General features: G+C 59.7%; 1 protein-coding gene across 1 annotated transcript in view; it reads right to left on the bottom strand.

The window, feature by feature from the left end:
• Positions 1-1,770: 1,770 nt before the first annotated feature.
• Positions 1,771-16,233, bottom strand: part of ALS2CL (ALS2 C-terminal like) — a 29,393-nt gene continuing 14,930 nt past the window's right edge. Inside the window, 11 exon segments of the mRNA XM_077777144.1 lie at positions 1,771-8,978; positions 9,336-9,432; positions 9,749-9,898; positions 10,007-10,068; positions 10,865-10,907; positions 12,097-12,270; positions 13,154-13,222; positions 13,744-13,901; positions 14,100-14,196; positions 14,360-14,533; positions 15,687-15,817. Of these exon segments, the coding sequence (XP_077633270.1) occupies positions 8,898-8,978; positions 9,336-9,432; positions 9,749-9,898; positions 10,007-10,068; positions 10,865-10,907; positions 12,097-12,270; positions 13,154-13,222; positions 13,744-13,901; positions 14,100-14,196; positions 14,360-14,533; positions 15,687-15,817 (1,236 nt within the window). The 3' untranslated portion in view covers positions 1,771-8,897.

Below are 16,233 nucleotides of genomic sequence, written 5' to 3' on the forward strand. Positions count from 1 at the left end.
ATCTGTGGTACTGACCACAGCCATGACCTCAGGGATCCTGGGTGCAACCCAGGGGAACAAGTTCCATCAACCATCAGGGATTCCTCCCTTAGAAAGCCAGGCTGCTCTCTCCTTGAGTTTCTGTACTGACTGTTTGGGCCCAAGGGATTAACCCAGGCTTGGTGGAATGCCGTAGCCACTGCAGACTCCATCTTTGCTTGGAAGGAGGAAGTCTAGGGAGAGTCCATCATCCAGACCAACCCGGCCAATGAGCTGAGGCTGCCCTGAATGTCTTCTGGAGCCAAGAAAGTATCACTGATCACTAGTTGATCAACTGGTCCCTGATCAACTAGAATCAGGGACAAATATCATAACATCCCATTGCGACTCAAAACCAAATCAAGACCGCCACCTCCCAAAGACAGTGACTTTCCTGGTTTATCAAGACCCCGTGGAGATGGCTCTCCCCACAGATCTCTGCTTCTCTATCCCCCTGGCTGCGGTCCTCATGGTCTTTGTGAAGCACCAAGACTTTCCCTTGGTCAAGGTCAACAACCAACTCTCAGCTACATCCTGCTCACCTCCCTTTTCTTGTGTTTCCCCTGTCCTTTCTTCTCCATCAGCCCTCCCAACAAAAGCACCTGCACACTTCAACAGACAATGTTTGCATTTGTGTTTGCTGAGGCTACTTCCACTGTCTGGGCTGAAGTCATCACGGTGGCTTTGGCTTTCATGACTTGTGCCAAGGAAAAGGAAGAGGCAGGGTTGTTATCAAGAGCACCTATCATTCCCATATGTGCCTTGATCCAAGCCACTATCTGTGAAATCTAGTTGGGAACCTCCCCTTCCTCCTTTCGTTGAAATGAACACACACTATGCACCTATACACAACATCTTCATTGGATGCAGTAAGGGCTCTGTCACTGCCTTCTACGGTGTCCGAGGATATCTAGGATCCTTGGCTCTGGGGAGCTTCGCTGAGGCTTTCCTGGCCAGGGGTCTTCCTGACACTTTCAATGAAGCCAAGTTCAAGCATGCTGGTGCCCTGAAATGTCTGGGTCACCTTCCTCCTTGTCCATCACGACACCGAGGGGGAGGTTGACACAGCCATGGAGATTCTTTCTGTCTTGGCCTCCAGTGCAGAGCTACAAGGCTGCCTCTTTGTCCCCAAGTGCTACCTTATTATTTTCTTCCCAGCCTTGATAAGAACACCCTGCAAGAGGTCCCAGGGAGGATGATTACCTGTTAAAGGACGAACAGAGAATTTCATATAGTGTTAACCAGTGGATGTGTTTTCTTTTGCTGCTCCAGCAAATTGTCACAAATTTAGTGGCTAAAAACAGCACACATTCATTATCTTTCAGTTCCAAAGGTTAGAAATCCGACACAGCTGTCACTGGGCTGTGCTCCTTTCTGGCAGCTCTATGGGGCTGAATCCATTTCTTTGCCTCTTGCAGCCTCTACAGGCTTTTCAGTCCTGCTCCCTGTCTCTAGGGCCACTCCTCCTAATCACAACTCCCTCTGATTTCCTTCTACTTCCAACTTCCTTTTTTTTTTTTAATTTTTTAATGTTTATTCTTTTTTTGAGCGAGAGCGAGCACGTGCACGCGCGCACACATGCACGTGAGTGGGGGAGAGGCAGAGAGAGCGAGGGAGACGCAATCTGAAGCAGGCTCCAGGCTCTGAGCTGTCAGCACAGAGCCCGACGCGGGGCTCGAACTCATGAACCAGAAGATCATGGCCTGAGCCGAAGTCGGACGCTTAACTGAGCCACCCAGGCACCCCCCAACTTCCACTTTTAAGGACCCTTGTGGTGAAGATGGGGCCCACCCAGATAACCCAGGATAGTCTCCCCATCTCACAGCCCTTAACTTAATCACATCTACAGCATCCTTTGTGCCATGTAAGGTGACTTATTCAAGGCTCTGGGGATTAGGTCATGGATATCCTTGGGGGACAATGATTCTGCCTACCACACCCAGCAACTGAAGAACTGAAAAGGCAAAACAAGAGTTCTCAAACAATTATAGAGATCAGCCCCAATCCCTAAGGCTGGAGGAAGGAAGGAAAGAGGCTAAAAACATTAAAACACAGAAGCTTTGGGAGATGGGCAGGAACTCAGAACTCTGAGAAAGGGGTGCATCTCAGCTGGTGGTGGAGTTTGCAAGGGGGCTCTGCAAACCGGTTCTGCAAGGGTGGGAAGCCGCCAGCGGCACTCAGCCCCCCTCCCGGGCAAAGGCAACGGTATCTACCTAGAAGCTAAACACCCAGTTCTGTCTCCTGTGTTGCTTTATACAATTGCCTTCCGTTTATCTTCATTGATGATCGACTTCCATGTACATAGGGATACGAAGCTTCCCTTCTTAATAAATTCCAGTGTTAAAAGGGAAGCATAAAGGGGGCTCCTGGGGGGCTCAGTCAGTTGAGCATCTGACTCTTAATTTCAACTCAGGTCATGATCCCAGGCTGGTGGGATCAAGCCCCGCCTCGGGCTCCACACCCAGCTTGGAGCCTGTTTAAGATTTTCTCTCTCTCTCTCTCTCTCTCTCTCTCCTTCTACCCCTCTCTCTTGCTCACGTTCTCTCTTTTTCTAACATAAAAAAAATTTTTTTAAGTCAGATGCTACTAATGCAATGGGAAAAAACTTATTTTTCTTAACAAAGGAAGCACAGAAAAGTATTTTTAATTAAATGAATAGTAGGTAATGGAGAAAGGACTGTTCTGTTTACCTGTTGTCACATTACAAAGACACCCCCAAACAGTGGCTTGAAACACCGGCAGCTGTTTGGTTTGCTCACGGGTCTGTGGCCGACTGGTTAGACCAGGCAGCTGTGGCTTGGGGACCAGGGCTGCAGTCACCCCGAAAGTGTTTTCATTCACATGCTCAGGGTCTGGGCTGGGAGACCCAAACAGCTGGATCCCAGACTGGCTGGTGCCACTGGCGTCCACCTCTCTCTCTGTCTGCTGTCCCTACGTGGTCGCTCAGGGTGGCAGACTTCTCTCTCAGCGGTGAGATGCTCCCAGCACAGATGTCCAGGAGAACCAGCAGAGGCCGCTGAGCTTCCGGATCCCAGCCTCACACGGCGGACGGCCTCCGTCCCACCGCATTGGCAAAGGCCATGGTTTAAGGGCAGGGGTTTTCCTCCGCGTCTCAATGGGAAGAGGGAGAAAGAATTGGTGGGTGTTTGACAACCATCATGGGGACAGAGGACACTGTAGGGGGCTCTCTCACCTTGGGTTTGCCTGACCTCTCCCTGACTCAGTTCCCAGCTCTCCACATTCTGGGACAGCCAGGCCCTTCCCCACTTCCCGGCCTCCGTCCCTGCCTTTCCCTCTGCCAGGCATGCCATCCTCTCCTCTGGCAAATTCATCCCTCGGGGTCCAGGTCCACGGTGTCACCTGTGGGACACAGCCCTCCCTTCCTGCGCTGACCACAGAGCCTGTGGGTGCCTTCTGGGCTCTTTCTCTGGCAGCGAGCAGGACCCCACACAGGACAGGACACAAACAGCCACCCAATCACCGATGTCCCCTGTCCTCGGAGGCACTGGCCAGGTTCGCTGTGTAAGGACAGGGTTCATCTCAGCTCAGACGCTGTTACCTGTGCTTATCCCTGCGGACACCAGGGGCCTGGTACTGATCTTGGCCACACCCAAATGAAATGCATGAACTTGTGATTAAGAGGGTCCTGCCCTGATGTCTGAGACAGACCAGAGGCTACCAGTAAACAGCCTGTCTTAACCATTTATTGAACTAGTACCAACTGATGGGCTATTTTGGGTTTCTGTTGAGAGAGAGAGCAAGAGAGAGCATGTGTGAGTCAGGGAGAGGGGCAGAAGGAGAATCTGAAGCAGGCTCCACACCCAGCATGGACCCAATGCAGGGTCTGGATCCCACGACCCGGGGATCATGACCTGAGCTCATATCAAGAGTCAGATGCTCAACCGATGGAGCCACCCAGGCGCCCCACTGATTGAGTTTGCACCTGGTTCCTCTTATGTCCTTTTGGTTCCTGAAACCGAGCCCGGCCAGTGGGTTGTAAAAGATCCCTCTGGATGGAGCAGTGGCCCCCTGAGACCTGGGTCTCGGGGAGGTCCCACATGCATTGCTGGTCCCTTGCTCTTTTCTACCACTGCTCCTCTCCGGAGGACTGCAGATGTGGGGGTGACGGGGGAGCACTGGCCTCCCAAGGCAGGCCTGGAAGCAACAGTTGGAGGACTGGGTAAGGCAGAGGGGACTGCTGACCTCTTCCCACACACAGACCCAGGGCCCTCCCCGCACAGGGCACAGCCACCACCCCGGCGCCAGGCCGCCACCCGGTGGGATCAGCAGCTGGGGGCGCCCCGTTCCTCAGGACACACAGAGGAAGAGCCTCGATGCTGCCCTGGGCAGACCAGCCTCTGCAGGTCCTTTCCAGCCAGCGGAGGGAGGGAAGGTGTCACTGTCCCCAGAGAAAATCCGGGGCAGGACTCATCTGTCCCCAGCCACCAGCAGCCTTCACCCAAGGGTACTCCAAGCGCTCTGGTTAACTCTGTGTCCCCCCGACCCTGCACTGCCCAGCAAGGGCCCCGGGACTGCTTGGCCCAGGGGTGAGGCGGGCAGCGGAATACTCCCTTAGACCCCCCTCCCCTCCACAGCCTCTTCCTGTCCTCTGTCCCTGGGACCTGATTTGCTGATCAGACAGGGTTGAGGCAAGCCTCAGGCGTGAATTCAGAATAGAAAGGACACTTCAAACCCTGCTTTCCACCCTCCCCACCCTCCTCCCCCGGGGCAGAGAGCTGGGACACTGGCCACTCAGGGAACCAGCGAGTCTTACTTCCACTGGTTCGGAGCCCCAGCCACACTCAGTGAGTGTTTCCGTCTAAAACTGCAACAGGATGCTGTGGGGGCTGGGCCATAGCCCCCAGCCCTGAGTCCTGAACATTGTACTTAGTGACTCCAGCCCCACTCTGCAAACAAGCCCTTCTCTCTAGCAGCACGAGCACCACACCTGGAAGGGGTGGCTGCATGGGGACACCTCACGGCGCCAGAGCCCCAGCCTCCCCTCTCGCCTGCTCTCCCCTCCTTCCCTGGATGGCGGAACAGTTGTCTTGCACAGCAAGGGTCCTTACAGACAGCAAACAAGACCCAGTGAGGGGAAGGACCGGGCCACGGGCACAGGGACACCAAGGCCTTGGCACCCCTGGTTCATACCCACAGCAAGAGTCAAAGCCAGAGCTCACATCCACACAACCCTGGACGAAGTCAACCAGTAAAATCCTGGCCTAGACCAAGACCCTGAACTGACCAGAACCCGACATTTACCCTCACTCTCACCTTGACCTGAGCTCCAACCTTGACACTTACTCTATTATGACACTGACCCTGCTTCTGACCTTAACCCTAACACCTAACACTGACCTTTGCCCCTAACCCTGAACTTACCCCTTCCCCAGTGCCCATGGGAGGGCAGCCCCCGCCCCTCACTGGTCCCACAGGGGACAGCCATCCCTCTGAGAGAGGCGACAGCTGAGGCCACGTGGCTCTCACTTCAGTCCCCGCTCAGGGAGCGCTGGCCTCCCCTCAGCATTGCTGAGGCTTCTCCAGCAGCCCGGCGCCCCTCTGGCTGCCCCTCGCACTCTCCCTCCAACCTTGTCCGAGGCCGCCGTGGGCCAGGGGTTTGTCTGGGCTGTGTCCTGGCTCCCAGCACCCTTGGGGTGATCAGAATAGAGGCCTCATCAGAGCTTGCACCCGCCTAGCTACCACCAGCTCCCCTGCTCCAGCTGTGGACTCGGCTTCTCCAGCTTCCTCTTCTCTCTGCCATCGGTGCCTTTCTGGGAGGACAGCTGGCCCTCCGCACCTGAAGAGGGCTGGGGCCCTGTGTGCCATGTTCCAGACTGTGACCCAGGCAGGGAAGAGGGCTCACACCCAAGAGGCCCCGGGTGGGGCCTGCCTGCTGACTGGGGGAGGGAGGCAGTGCCCTGACCCCCTTCAGGAGGACAGCGATCTGCACCAACCACAGCTGCCCAACAGGTGTAACCTGGCCCCCACGTGGCATTTCCTGCCGTGGGCAAGCAACCGATGAGTGTCTGGAGCCGCCCTGCTGGACTGGCCATGTCGCTGCTGGGCATGGTGCCCCCGTGAGACGAACTTGAGCCCTGGACACAGAGGGCTCTGTCTTTTCCTTCCTTTCTCAGAGGCTTTGGCGTCAGTGTCCTGGCGGCTCCTGGCCTGAGTGTGGCCAGGCCTCCATTCCACGTGAGCCCCTGCCTGTGCTGGCCACACCTGCGGGGCTGCTGTTTTCACAGATGCCGCCCCCGCCACGCGGACCTGCCCCGGGGTCTGGGGCCCTTCAGGGTCCAACCTTTCCCGAGTCAACCTGTTTCCACCCGCGGCGCCCGCTGCCATCGCAGCCAGCCCAGGGAGGGGTGGTGGGCACTGCTGTGCCTGGAGATCGGGGCTGAGGAGCAGGCACCCGCTGTCACGCGCCGGGAACACGACGGGGCCAGGGAGCGGGCCCTGGAGAGGGGCAGGGCTCCTTCCTTAGGACACAAGGGCCTCGCGTGAGCCGCGCCTGTGAGGATGGAGCAGCCGGGGACCCAGTGGATTGGAGGAGGGCACGCGTGGGGCGCCGAACAAGGGACAGGAGCTGGAGAGCAGGCGGGCAGGAGGGAACTGCGGGTGCAGGAAGCTGGGGTAGAGAGGCTGCACGTGGGGCCAGGGCTGCAGTCGAGGGTGGGGCAAAGGCGGGTCTCTGGGGCCAGGGCTGCAGTGGACGTGAAGGGGGTGGTCAGGCTGTGCGACTCAGACACATCGGCCGGTTAATCTCTGGGGTGTCTCTCAGCCCCAAATCCAGGCCCCTCGGGGCAGGGCTGGTGTGGCCCCGTGCAGCCTGTCAGAAAGCCACCCGCAGGTGTCAAGGAACATTGCCCCCTTGGGCTCTCAGCTCTCCAGCCCAGGTGATCATGAGGTCCTGCTTGGGATCAGCTGTAATGAATTCTTCCACCTTCTCCTTCACCATCAGTGCTGAAAGGAGAACCCTCATCCTGGAAAATGAGATGGGGACCAGAGAGACGGAGGGCAGACAGGGCCCGAGCTCGGCTCACCAGGCTGCTGTCACCAACGTGCTGGAGGCCCTGGTGGCCAACCTGACCTCCCAAGACGTAGGAGCTTGCAGCCAAAGGGGCTCCAGCAGCAGCCGGGAGAGGTCCTTGCTAGGGTCCCTGCAGGTGACCTGTCTCCATCAGCCTCCCTGAGGCACCCGGTTCCAGGTGTCTCTTCTGTAAATGCAGCACTGACCTCAGCTGGCAATGTCCCCCCTGTCTCGGGTTTTGTGTGGGGCTGCCCCAGCATGGCGGCCCTCAGCCTCTCCCGTCCCTGTCCAGGGTCTCCAGCTCAGCTGGTGCTGGGCAAGGCCGCCACAAGGTGGGTGCAGGGGTCCTGCTGAATCGGAACTACAGAGCGAGTTCTTGGATCCTGACTGAGGCCAGGGGTGTGGGGGATTGGGGGTTTGAGGGGCAGCCTCTGGGGTGAGGCTGTGGCATCCTACCAACTCAGGGTCGCCTGAGGCAAGTCTGTTCTCACTTGTGGAGGGACGAGAAGGAGCTGATCACCTGATCACCATTGAGAGAAAGCAGCAGTGGGTTGCCACGGTCCCGGGTAAGCGCAAATGCCCACACCTCCAGATATCCTCACTCTTCCTGCCCTCCATCATGTGAGGGTCTGGGGGTGCCCCCAGCCACTGCCAGCCCCCATCCTGAGGCTCCTGGGGGGCTTCAGCCTGGGGCTCAGGCGGGACTGGGCTTTCTGAGAGCCTCCCTCACAGGCCTCGAGGCCAGTGCTCACTTACAGAAAGCATACGCGGGGACGGTGACCTGAGTTGCTCACAATCCAGGGCATGGTGGCAGGGTGGCTGTGGCAGCTGGGCCCAGCTCGCCCTCCAGGGCTACATCCCTGCATAAATCTACCCTCTCCCCATGCTTCGCCCCTGGACCTCTTCAGAACTGTCACCTGGCCCATTGTCACAGAGGGAGGCCCTGCAGGGCACCTGGTCAAAGGCCCTCGAGGTAGGGAGAAGAAACCGAAGCCAGGCAGGGGTGAGGCTGCCCCAAGACCTAGGTCCTGTGTCTTTCAGCCCCACATGGGAACCACCGTGGGAACAAACTCCTCCGCTCCCCTCCCAAAGGCCCCTGAGGGCCCCCCTGCCGGCCGCCCTCTGCCCCTGCAGGGTCCCGAGCCTGGACAGGTACAGATGGCCGCGTGCCGCTGCTGGTCCCCTGCACAGGGGCCCGTGGGCTGCAGGCCTGTGGTTCTCAGGGCCTTGCCAGCGGCCACCCAGCAGGTCAGGGAAGACCGGGGATTTGCCCAGCCCGACACCAGCTCAGTCCCCGGGCAGAGTCAGTCTCCTAGGCAGGTCCCTAGGAGACCATTTGTGGACAGAAGGCCTCATGAACAGAAGGGTCATTAGCAACATGGAGCCTCTGACCCGGAGAGGGGACAGGGAACAGCACTGACAATGATGCGAGCCCTTCAGCCCAGCACACCAAAGTCAAACTTCCAGAAGGACCCCAGCATCCAGCAAGATGGGCGGAAGGCCCGTCATGGACCATCTAGTCCACTGAGGCCCCGAGAGGCTCTGTACGGGGAGCAAGGCTCAGGCGGCATAAATGCCTGTGATCCGCTGCAGGCCAAGGTCATCTGGGACTGACCTGGGGGCAGGGTGCGGAGGTGGGGGAGCCACTGGCTCGGGGTCCATGCCTGTCACCCCCATCCTTGGCCGGCTCCAGGCAGCAGCAGCCTCTTCCCGGAAGAAGCTAATTGCTTGTCTCCTCCAGGAACCCCCTCCAGGGGCCCATCCTGTCCTCTGTCTGCCGGCGACACGGGGGCCAGGCCGGACCATGGCGGCCCCTCTCAGCTCTGCGGTGGGTCTCAGAGGGGCCGGGCTACCAGAGCCCTCTGGAATCCCAGCGGCTAGGAAAGCGGTGCAGCCTCATGTCCTCCTTCTGGATGTGCTCGTAGCAGGACTGGTGGGAAAAAGGCGAGGCTGAGGGGGGCCGGCTCCCAGCCCCACGCCAGGTGCCGCCGCCTCCTGGGCCCGGAGCACCATGTCCCCAGCTCAGCCCCCAGTCACAGTCTGCAAGGAAGTGAGGCCTCCCTCTGTGTTACGCTCAGGGACGCAGCCTGGACCGTGCCCGGGGCCCCGGGGCCCCAGGGCTGGGATGAACTATGGGCCCTCCCCCAGCCCCTCTGACAAGGGCAGGGCAGGACCGCCCCACAGAAGCACACATGAGCAGCGAATCTGGGTTCATCCCCCCAGTGGCGTCCTGTCTGCCCCACCGGCCAGGGTATTTCTGCCTCCGTCCACCATCCCTGTCCCTCACCTCCAGGGCCGTGAGCAAGAAGTCATACAGGCCTCCCGTGTGGATGGGGTCCATCATGTCACGGATCAGGTGGATCTCGGCTCCCAGGTGCTGAATTCTGGAAGGCATCCACCCCCACAGTGAGAGGGAGAAGGGGGCTCATCAGGGACAGGCACCAAGCGGCTGGGGAAGGAGCCATGGCCTGCGTGGCTGGACACCAGGAGGTGGTCCCCGCTCTGCTGCCGGCACCCACAGGACCCAAGGTGGGCCTCTCTCGCCTCTGCCTCCCACTTGGTACCAAGAAAAGCTGTGGTCTTGAACCCTGATGTTCAAGACTTCAGCGTGTGTCCTGGCTGGGGCCAGGCAGTGTGGGAAGGGATCACCCTCCGGCCACCCCACCCCCACCCCCAGCTCCCGGCCTGGCTGGGGCTCACCGGGCACGGGACACCACGTAGATGAGCAGTGGCAGCAGGTCATCCATGGGCAGCTTGTGCTCCTGGCCCAGCACCCGCGACACAGTGGCCTCGATTTCCCCGTACGTCCTCTCCAGCACCTCCAGCTTCTCCCGGGGGTCCACCGTGGTGCTGCAGCGGGTGGCAGGCTCCAGATCCAGGCCCCCCAGCTCGATCCCCACCAGGACCCCCAGCGCTCCCGCCTCTCACCCCCTCATACTCCCCAGGGTGCAGACTCACATGATCTTCTGCAGACACTCAGTGGCAGACAGGAAGCACTTGTCCCTGACCAGGGAGAGCCTCTGCGTGGAAGGGGAGGGAAGGGCAGGCTGGATGAGGCCCCAGTCCCCCTGCCCCTTAGCTCTGTCCCTCCCGCCCTCCCGGGGCTGGAGCCCTTGCCGCCCACCGTTCCTCATCACTGGCTCCAGCACAGCCTCACCCGGAGGGTCTAGTGACCCAGGGTAAGTCACAACTCCACCGTGAGCCTCAGTTTACCCAACTGTAAAGTGGAATAATGGTCTCCAGGAGGTCGGGGGGACCAAAACGGACAAAGATAATGACTCCAATCGCTGATAGTCACCGGGTGCCGTCCGCTGCTAGGTGCCTGTGTCTGTGACTCTGGAACCCAAGGGCTTGTTGAAACACAAAGCCCAGGTCTGCTCTCCGAGTGGGTCCAAGAAGGCCTTCCTAACAGGTCTCCAGAGCATGCACTTGAGGGCCACCGCCCCATGCGTACGGGCCACGTCCCTCTCCTGCCACTCTCGTGAGGTAACACCAATACTGCAGCAGGGAGTGCTCGCACCCACGAGGAAACTGAGGCACAGAGATAAGCACCCTGCGCATGGCCGCATGGCCAGTAAAAGAGGTGGACCCTGTGTGTGCCCCTGTTCACAGTGCCGGTGGCTGCAGCCCCGCCCACATGGGAGAGGAGTACGACACAGAAAGGCCTGTGTCACCCCCTCGCCCATCTCTGCGCTCCCACGGCTCCTGTGCAGCCGGGAGGCAGAGGGCTGCTCAGAAGTCTGAGCAAACTGGGGCCCCGGTTCAGGGTTCAGGCTTCCCCCCGACCTGGGGCAGCTAGCGGACCCACCTTCTCACCTGATTGGTTGTCAGTGTGAGGTCCTTGAGGGGCCACAGGTGCCTGAAATGAAACAAGTGTGACATTGAGCCTCTGCCCGGAGGAGGGGCAGGGTCTGAGGTCAGAGGGCTCGCTCCCTGTACACCGTGTCGCCTAGCAGGGCTGAGCGAGGGAAAGGGGTCCACAATGGCACCCTGGACTGCATGCATGGAGCCCAAGGCAAGGGGAGTCTGGGCCAGACCCCTGGAGAAGACGGCCCCCCAGAACTTGGGTAGGGGTGAGAGGCAGCGCTGCAGGCCAAGGAACCCGACGAGGAAAGCCCTGGGTGTGGCCAGAGAATGACAGCAGAAGACTGTTCTGGAGGTTCGGTGAGCCAATGCAGGCTGGTGAACAGGGAGGGCTGTGGGGACCATGCAATGCAGCACAGGGCAGGGACTTAGGGAGGCAATGGAGCAGGGAGGCCAGCATGGAGGAGGCAGCACAGAGGCAGCAGGAGGCATTAGGAGTGAGGGGAACTTGGGAAGCTGTTGGTAACCAGGTCTCTGGGCTGGTCTACTAGGTAGATGCAGGAGACATTCACAACAAAAGGGGAAATGATTTCGGAGGCGGTGGGTGGGAAACATGGCGCTGTGACAAGGGAGACCAGGCGTGGGAGAAGAGGGCCGTGCCCTCCCTCGGGCAGGCGGTCACTTGCAGCATCAATGGACCGGAAGGGGCACTGAGGGTAGAAGGGACCTGCTCCCAGAACAGTCCTGGGTTTCCCTTGGGGATCTCCCCTCCCCCACTCTCAGCCCCACTGCTGGGAGCAGGACACGCTGCCCCAGCTCCAGTGACAGATATTGAGGCAGGCTGGCCACAGCCGGCACTTAGGGGCAGGCTCAAGACCCAAGCCAAGCCAGTGAGGGAGGTCAGGGGCCCTGCTGGAGCTGTTGGGAAGGGGACACCAGCTTCCTGGGGCACCGTGCTGGGATTGAGCTGGTAGAGTATAAACCTTGAGTGGCTGCTACCATGTCTGTCACCACCAATGGCAGCCAAGGATGCATCAAAAGAGATGGTGTTTCCCTTCACCCCGAGGTTAAACAGCTAGATCCAGCCACGCCTGATACCAGCCACACCAGCATAACCCTAGAACTTCATGGGTATGTGAGCCAATTAGCACCACCCCCCTTTATTCGCTAAAGACAACCTGAACTGCGTTTTGCATCCTCTGCCCACGGCGCCCCAGCAAGCGCAGCAGGGAGGGAAGGCTTACTTCTGCACGTCCAGGAACTCGAGCAGCTTGGTGTCGGGGAAGAGGCTCAGGTTGGCAATGCCCTGGCTGTACAGGCTGTCCTCTCTCTCGTGGAGAAGGAGGTAGAGAGTAAAGAGCTCCGAGTAGAAGCTGGGCAGCATGAGGGGCAGCATCAGTCCATGCACTTGCAGGGCCCTGAGTGGAAGGGGCCAAGACAGGTTGGGGCCAGCGGGCCGGGAGCCCAGGGGGTAGGGATCTCTGCTTGGGCTGTCCCTCCAAAAGCCCATAGAGCCCCGTCATCCCCCAACAGTGCTCCTGCCCCCTCCATTGTCTAGAAAGCCCTTCCTAAGCCTGCTCTCAGTCACTCACTCACTCGCCTTCTGATTCTCTCATTTGACTCAGAACCAAAACGGCAGGTGGGGTGGGATTTGATCCCCATTTGACTGAAAGTAAAACCCAGGCCCTGGACAGACAAGTGACTTGTCGCAAAGCACTCAGCAGCCATTCCAGGCTAGTCCAGTTCTGCTGCCCAGTTTTCAGGGCTTCCTAGGACTCCGGGGCAGGGGGAACGTTCTACCTAACGTCTAGCCCTGTTTCCCACGTGTCCTGCAGTACAGTGACAGGCCTCCCTGATCAGGACCTCGTGGCCTGAAATCTAAAGGCAGAACAGGAAGGGTTGGTCTTAGGGGGGCCAGGGAGACAGATTTAATGACGCAACTCCCACTCCGCGTGACCTTGGGCTCAGCCCCTGCCGGGACTGTGTCCCATCTGAGTGCAAGGAGGACGGTGCCTGGGGCAGCTGCTCACCCTCTGCACGCCCGAGAGATGAGGTTGGGATAGCACGTTCAGAACAAAGATACATTTGCTGCATTGTGACGGGGCCACCTCCCAGGTCACTCAAGGAGCAGAGGTTGTGGGTCATTCTGATCTTCATGGTCAATGAACAATGCTTGGTCGATCACATGAGCCCCCATGATTTCCCCAGAAGTCCCCCCTCTCCCCATCCTCCAAAGAAGGCTCCAAAGGCTTCCCTGGACCTCAGCCTGGCTTCACCCACAGGCCCTGCGGGAGCAATCACCTTGTCTCTGTATCTTCATCTTCCTCTGGAGCCTGGCCCTTGCGCTGTAAGGCCACCTGCAGCAGACCCCTGCAAAGCAACGAGAGGGATGGCAGGGCTGCCACCTCTCACAGGACCCAAGTCCCCAAAGGCCAGGGCAGCGGGCTCTGTCCCCACCCCCACCACCAGAGCCATGGAGCACGAGACCCAGAGCCCAGGCGCCCAAGCCTCTGCAGTTAGGAAGCTGGGAGCACAGGTCAGCCTGACAGCACTGGGACCCCACGAGAAGGAACTACAGCACCTAGGGCCCCCATTTGTGAGGTTAGATGGGGTCTGAGTCCAGATTCGGGCTCGGCCAGCAGAGGGTGAGAGCCCCCCTGAGGTCAGGGGTCAGCTCGGGGCCCGTCGAGGCTTGGACTCGGGCTCCAGGAAGTCCTTTCTATAATCTCCCTGCCTTATAATTCCATTGCTCAGCCTCTGGTTCTTTCTCAGTCCAGAGGCACCGTTCCTGCCCAGGGTGCTAGGCCGAGCACCTGACACCGGGAAGAATGGAGCCCTGCCTGCCCGGGGCCGCAGGGGTGCGGCTGTCCCCAACATGCCACCAAGCTCACCTGTAGGCGGCCCAGAGCTCCTGGGCATGCTGCTTCACCTCCTCCTGGGCCAGTGCCTGCAGGTGCTTGTTGGCCCCAATGCCCGTGTACGTGGCCTGGAAGGTCAGCATCAGCGTCCGGAGCAGCTGGCCCAGGGGGTGCAGAGAGTTGCTCAGAGCCTGGCAGGTGCAAAGGCAACAGAAAGGTGTTCGGGGCCAGGAGCTGGAGCACAGACTCCCAAGGCTGCTCCCATTTCACAGACGAGAACACTGAGGCCCTCTGAGCAGAAAGGGTCCACAGCCTGGCGCCTCAGGTCAGCAGCAGGGCCGGTGAGAAGGCGCCCCACCCCCCCAGGCCCCCTGCCCGAGGGCCCTCACCTTCCTGAGGCACCGCTGCAGGGCTCCGGGCTCCCGGTGCTGCAGCAGCTCGTCCAGGGTGTCTTCCATTCTGCCCGCGTGATCCTCGGGCTGGGCCCTGGGGGTGCCGCCCACGCACACACGTCTCTTACCCGCACCTGGGCCCTGGCCTGCCCCCTCCAGGAAGCCTTCCTCCTCGGCCCACTCACGAGCCCCATGGACCCCCCCACCCGGCCCTCGGGACGCCCCCTCGGGGGCACTCACGCGGGCGCGCGCCTCACCTCTCGCAGCACAGGTACTCCTGGGACTTGCGAAGCTCCCTCAAGTTCTGCACGTGGAAGCCCAAGAGGGCCTCCTGCAAGTCCCCGGGGCAGCCGGCGCTAACGAAGTCCCGGAAGGGGCCGTAGACGCCCTGCCAGCGGCTCTCCACGGGGAAGGCACCCACGCCTAGCTGCCTGTGAGGGAGGTGGCCGAGGGTGGGAGGCAGGGACTGGCGCTGTGGTGGGCAGGACCCTGTGCGGGCCCTCGGAGAGATGGGGATGTCCCACCTGGCCCAGAGTTAGGGCCCAGGAACCGGGGGGTGCACGGGGAGGGCTGACCTCCAGGGCTCCCGGAGAAGAAAGGAGAGGCAGAGAGAGGGACAGAAAGACTCTACTCCCCGGGAGAGAAGAGGAAAAGGGACACACAGGGCCCTGGAAAGGAGACAGAAAGATCCGAAGAGCTGGAGGTCAAGTCCAGACAGCAAGGTCTTGGCCTAAGAGATAACAGCCCAAGGGGCAGGATCTCCCTCCCACCACACCCGGGTCCTTCCTGAGCCTGGTCTTTTCTTGGCCAATGGGCCTGGGGTCCGGCTGCCTGGGCGCAGTGGAGTGCTGTGCTCCTGTGTCACGCTCACGGGCGTGCACCCCACCCAGGCTTGGTCAGGCCTCCGGGGCCTGCTGTCTACTCCCAGGCCCTACCGTCAGGGGGAAGAAGCAAGCAAAGATGAAGGGTTCAGTAATCAACTATTCTCCCTCCCCACATCTGAAATGCTGCCTGGGACCCACACCTTGACGGACACGGCAAGAGTCGCACTTGAACTACAGCTTTCCAAGGAAGCACTCTGTCCCCACGGGGAAGAAGTCTATCCTCTTCTCAAGTACTCCTGGACCGTGCCATAAGTCCACTTAGCAAGTTTCCTTCTTCACCTTGGCTACCAGGGAACTCAGAGGCTCATGTTCAGTTATAACCCCTATAAGGCTTATTTGTATCTTCCTTTCCCTTAAGTCCAACTCGTACTTTTATTTTCCATGTTATTCTTATCTGTTTGTATTATTTTACAGACTGCCTTATACCCTTCCCAGAAAAAAAAAAAAGCAGAGTCGAAGCAGAGCCTATGCACAATATTTTTGTCTGGTTTTGTGGTGTATGAAGTTATGCCGTAGGCCTGGATTCCAAGAGTCTCTGACTTGAGGGCTGTGTGACCTGAGCCCTCTGAACTGAATAAAGAATGAGAAGGAAGTACAGAAAAGCCCTTCTGACCTGAGCCTTTGGGGTGAAAACACAGACACACACAGACACACCCCAGTCAGGCTCTGGAATGCGCGGGCCAGGCGGCCAGGCACTTACCTCTTACAGGTGCCGCTTGGATCTGGAGGGAGGGCAGCCGTGTCCAGCACGCCCTGCGTGTGCAGCCCTCTTCCTGGCCCGCTGCCGAAAGAGCCCTCCAGGGTGAAGCCATTGGGGAAGGTGACCTTGCCCTGCAACCAGGGAAAGGAGGCAGGGATGTCTGTCTGTCTATCCTCAGTCACAGAGGCTAGGGCCCGGTGGGTGGCCTTCCTACCATCCATTCAATCTGCCCCGCCCCGAGGGGCTCCTAAACCCCCTCACCTGCAGGAGCCCCTGCCCTAGAGCCATGCCAAGGGTCCAGGGGCTTACCTCCAAGGTGGGAGACTGGCAGCGGGGAGGAGGAGGGGGTGCGACTCTCAGGTCACAGCAGGAGAGCCACTACTGTGGGACTTGGTGGCNAGCCCCCTCCCCTGCAGGAGCCCCTGCCCTAGAGCCATGCCAAGGGTCCAGGGGCTTACCTCCAAGGTGGGAGACTGGCAGCGGGGAGGAGGAGGGGGTGCGACTCTCAGGTCACAGCAGGAGAGCCACTACTGTGGGACTTGGTGGC

Source organism: Crocuta crocuta, unplaced genomic scaffold (assembly GCF_008692635.1).
Source record: "Crocuta crocuta isolate KB4526 unplaced genomic scaffold, BGI_CrCroc_1.0 scaffold77, whole genome shotgun sequence".
In the NCBI taxonomy this organism is placed as follows: domain Eukaryota; kingdom Metazoa; phylum Chordata; class Mammalia; order Carnivora; family Hyaenidae; genus Crocuta; species Crocuta crocuta.